Source organism: Eutrigla gurnardus (genome assembly GCF_963514095.1).
Source record: "Eutrigla gurnardus genome assembly, chromosome: 9".
Lineage (NCBI taxonomy): Eukaryota > Metazoa > Chordata > Actinopteri > Perciformes > Triglidae > Eutrigla > Eutrigla gurnardus.
Window position 1 is genome coordinate 29830911 of NC_139923.1, and position 3758 is coordinate 29834668.

Consider the following 3758-nt stretch of genomic DNA (forward strand, 5'->3'; position numbering starts at 1 on the left):
TCATCTCATCCTAATATTCCTTTCTCTGATCAAGAGTCCTGCTGAGATCTGATTATCGTTTGTTAGCCTGATGATTAGCGGGAACATTTGACTGATTCTACAGCTTCTTGTGAACTTCTTTCTCCACTGACAGTGATTAAATCTCATCTGAACCAGTGACACAAGCGGATTCTTTCACAGGGGTCTCCTGGACCCTCTGAAACCAGGTTTCTAAGCTGCACCCACTTGACCGACCCCGAGGGCACAAATTCACTACTGAAATGAATATGCGGCAAGCAGAACCACGGTAGTTTTGGTGACGTGAGGCTCTCAGGGAAATCACATCAGACTAGAATAAAGTACTTCTTCATTTAAAGGATCAGTGACCGGTGTGTTTAGAGAAGTGAACTAATCTAACCCTCATGAGACTCAAATGGCAAATCCCCAATGGAGGGGGCGCCCGCGACACGTCATCGTGAAGTCCCAGCAGAAGGTCTGGGTCTCCCCATGAGGCTCCTGGACCATATAAAGGAGGACTGGACCGAGGTCTGATACAGATCCACTACTCCACTGAGAAGACAACACCTCAATATGGCTGCTTCCCGTCTCGCTGTGTGCCTGGTGGTCCTGATGCTGGCCGTCTCCCTGACTGAAGGTGAGTGAGACAGGTTAACTAACACCCGACCAGTGAGTGAGACAGGTGACCTTTGTAATTGATAAGGTTATAATATGTCTCATTATTCTATTATTCTAACATTATTGATCACTTTAAAGAGAAAACTGATTGATCAGTGTTTTTCATGCTCTGGTTGATTTGGAGGTTTTGGTCCATTGGTGGAAAGAAAATACATCAAATACACATTTAACTGTTCTTATATACGTATATACTGATATAACTTATACTTTTCAGAGAACTTTCTAGGAAACAATAACTGTGTTGATGTCAGTAATCCAGCTTTCTGATTTCTGCGGTTTGTTCTTTGTTTTTGCGATCTTCTAACAAGCGCTTATCCATACTTCAGATACAAAAACACACTTTGTTAAATATATACAAACTCTTCATTTCAAAATAGAACACATCTTTCTCTGCAAAACACGAACTTTACCAAAACACTTGAAATATGACTCAAAATGAAATCTTTCTGTCAAAGAATAACACTTGATTTCACTTCACAAGATACATGCAGTCAATCAAAGTACACCAGGTTTCAAAATACTGGCTATTGTTTACAAAAACTGCATAGACTTTTATGTTTCGGTTTTACAGGTATTTGCATGTAAAACATGCAATCCACCGTTTTTACATGACATTTCTTGGTTGGGAACTGTATGTCTACATGTAATGTTCACATTCAAAAGCATTCCAGTAAAAAGCAAATCAGTTTTTTTTTCCTTTACTGTTTACTGCAGGAGGTACAGTAGAAATACTGTTTACAGTATGATAGAACAGAAGAAGTTTTACAGTATTGCTTACAACAAAATATCCATGAAACACACAAGAGCATTCTGAACAAAAAAACAACAGCAAAAAGCCCAGATAAAAAGTTTGTCTTTTTCTGTTTCTGTTTCTGAAAACATCACTCCTCAAAGTCCTCCTTTTACTGTATAAGTGTCAGTGTAGTAGAAAAAAATAACCCCTGCCACTGAGTCTAAGCCAGACTGGAATCAGCTGTGGTTGGCCCAATTTACCCAACATAAATCAGCTGTGTGTCAATTATTCAATTGTTTGTTTATTATCAGCTGAGAAATATTGTTTTTGAACTCATATCATTGCAGAAGCAGAGGTTTTTATACCTTATCTAAGGTTTGGAATATTGTTTTTGCTATTGTGGGATGTTGTGTGTTAACATTCATAAATAATACAAAAACAATCCATATTTTGTTGGGAGGTATAGCTTGTCTGTTAAGAAAATGTAAGCATTGTGGAAATGTGTTCACTGACTGCATATTGTGTGAAAACAACATGAAATGTGTGAATGGTCTGGACACAGAAGACCGATGCCGTGCTAATTGTGTTTAGAGTTTTAAAAATGTGACAACTAGTTGGACAATCGCTTGTTAGTGACTGAAAAAAACTGTAATAAAAACATGCAGAGATGTATTTTTTAATGTTGACAGAATGTTCCAAGTAAAGGAGCAATGGAAGAGACTCTAATTTAAACATGAGCACATATTTAATAATAATAATAATATTTGATGAAATGATGCTCCGACATGAACATGACACTGTGTGTGAGTGATGAAGTAAGAAGGTTTAACCGTATCCATCAGTAGATACCTGGTTCTTGTCCGGGTGTGCTGATTTGTGGACCCATTTGTTGGCAGGTCTGCGTGGTTCAGGTCCAAAGAGATGCTGCTTTAACTTCAACGAGGACCAGGTCCCCAGTGCAAGGGTGGTGGGCTACGTCAGGACCAGCCAGCGCTGCCCCAACCCGGCCGTTCTGTGAGTACAAGGAGACACCACCACAAGGGCCTTAAAGCTGCATTCTCTCTGCTGGCCACCAGGGGGCGACTCCTCTCTGGTTGTATAGAAGTCTATGAGAAAATGGTCCTACTTCTCTCTGCTGGCCACCAGGGGGCGACTCCTCTCTGGTCGTATAGAAGTCTATGAGAAAATGGTCCTACTTCTCTCTGCTGGCCACCAGGGGGCGACTCCTCTCTGGTTGTATAGAAGTCTATGAGAAAATGGTCCTACTTCTCTCTGCTGGCCACCAGGGGGCGACTCCTCTCTGGTTGTATAGAATTCTATGAGAAAATGGTCCTACTTCTCTCTGCTGGCCACCAGGGGGCGACTCCTCTCTGGTTGTATAGAAGTCTATGAGAAAATGGTCCTACTTCTCTCTTGATGTATTATCTCAGTACATTGTAAACATGAGTTTATGGTCTCAATCTCTAGTTTCAAGTCTTCTTCAATCCAGCATGATGTTCATTTAGTACATTATGGTCCATTTAGAGTCCACCAGACCAGAAAGCAGGGGATGCTTTAGGGGGCGGGGCTTACCTGCTGACGACACCCACTCCTTCTGACCGCTCCTCCTCTCTGTCCAGGTTGAAGATGGTGACGGGGCGTTCCCTGTGTGTCAGACCTTCGAGTATGTGGGTGAAGAAGCTCGTCAGTTCCCTGGACGCCAAGTCCATCGCAGGGCAGACGTCCAACCTGTAACCATGACAACACCATCACCATCAGAGTTTTTTGTGGACATAACCCGCCAGGTTCATGTGTCGTGATGCTGCGACTTCAAAAACCAGAACTGTTTGTGTATATGTTAATTATCTGTCTGTCGATATGCAAAAATACAAACTGAGATACCAAAAACACATGGAAACGTGTAAACTGTACGTTTAAATGTGACAAACGCTGTAAATGAAACAGAAACAAAAATTCTACTAAACTCCTTTCAGAGTCCCTGTTGACACACAGGACACCGACAGCCACCTCCTGGGTGAAAGTCATGTGTTTGTTAGAAATGAAACATGTTTCCATCAGAACATTGTTAACAACGGCCTCGTTAACAACACCCTCGTTAGCGACGCCCTCGTTAACAATGCCCTCGTTACAAACCGGTCCTACTTAGCGGGTTTCTCCCGGACCGCCGGCTGTGAAACGTGTGACTTCCTGCTGCAGCGTCATGTGGACGCCTCGCCGCCATCAGTAGAGTATAAGCTGATTACTGAACCAGAGTGAGTCTGTCTGTTTTCATGTGACGTAAACTGATGCTTTTCTTTTCTATTTAAAGTTGTGTTTGTAATTCCAGTTCTTGAACCTTTAAATAAAAGCA

General features: G+C 41.9%; 1 protein-coding gene across 1 annotated transcript; it reads left to right on the top strand.

The window, feature by feature from the left end:
* The first annotated feature begins 405 nt into the window (after nucleotides 1–405).
* On the top strand, nucleotides 406–3758 carry LOC311018260 (monocyte chemotactic protein 1B-like). The gene is made up of 3 exons (XM_084017130.1): nucleotides 406–634; nucleotides 2305–2422; nucleotides 3028–3758. The coding sequence occupies exons 1-3, from the start codon at nucleotides 571–573 to the stop codon at nucleotides 3140–3142; spliced, it is 297 nt and encodes a 98-aa protein (XP_083873256.1). The 5' UTR covers nucleotides 406–570; the 3' UTR covers nucleotides 3143–3758.

Excerpts from the sequence above, each read along its gene's own strand:
- LOC311018260 (XM_084017130.1), top strand. The coding sequence starts at position 571 with ATGGCTGCTTCCCGTCTCGCTGTGTGCCTGGTGGTCCTGATGCTGGCC. Across the intron at positions 635-2,304 it reads GGCCGTCTCCCTGACTGAAG|GTCTGCGTGGTTCAGGTCCA; the intron begins GTGAGTGAGACA and ends ATTTGTTGGCAG. Across the intron at positions 2,423-3,027 it reads TGCCCCAACCCGGCCGTTCT|GTTGAAGATGGTGACGGGGC; the intron begins GTGAGTACAAGG and ends CTCTCTGTCCAG.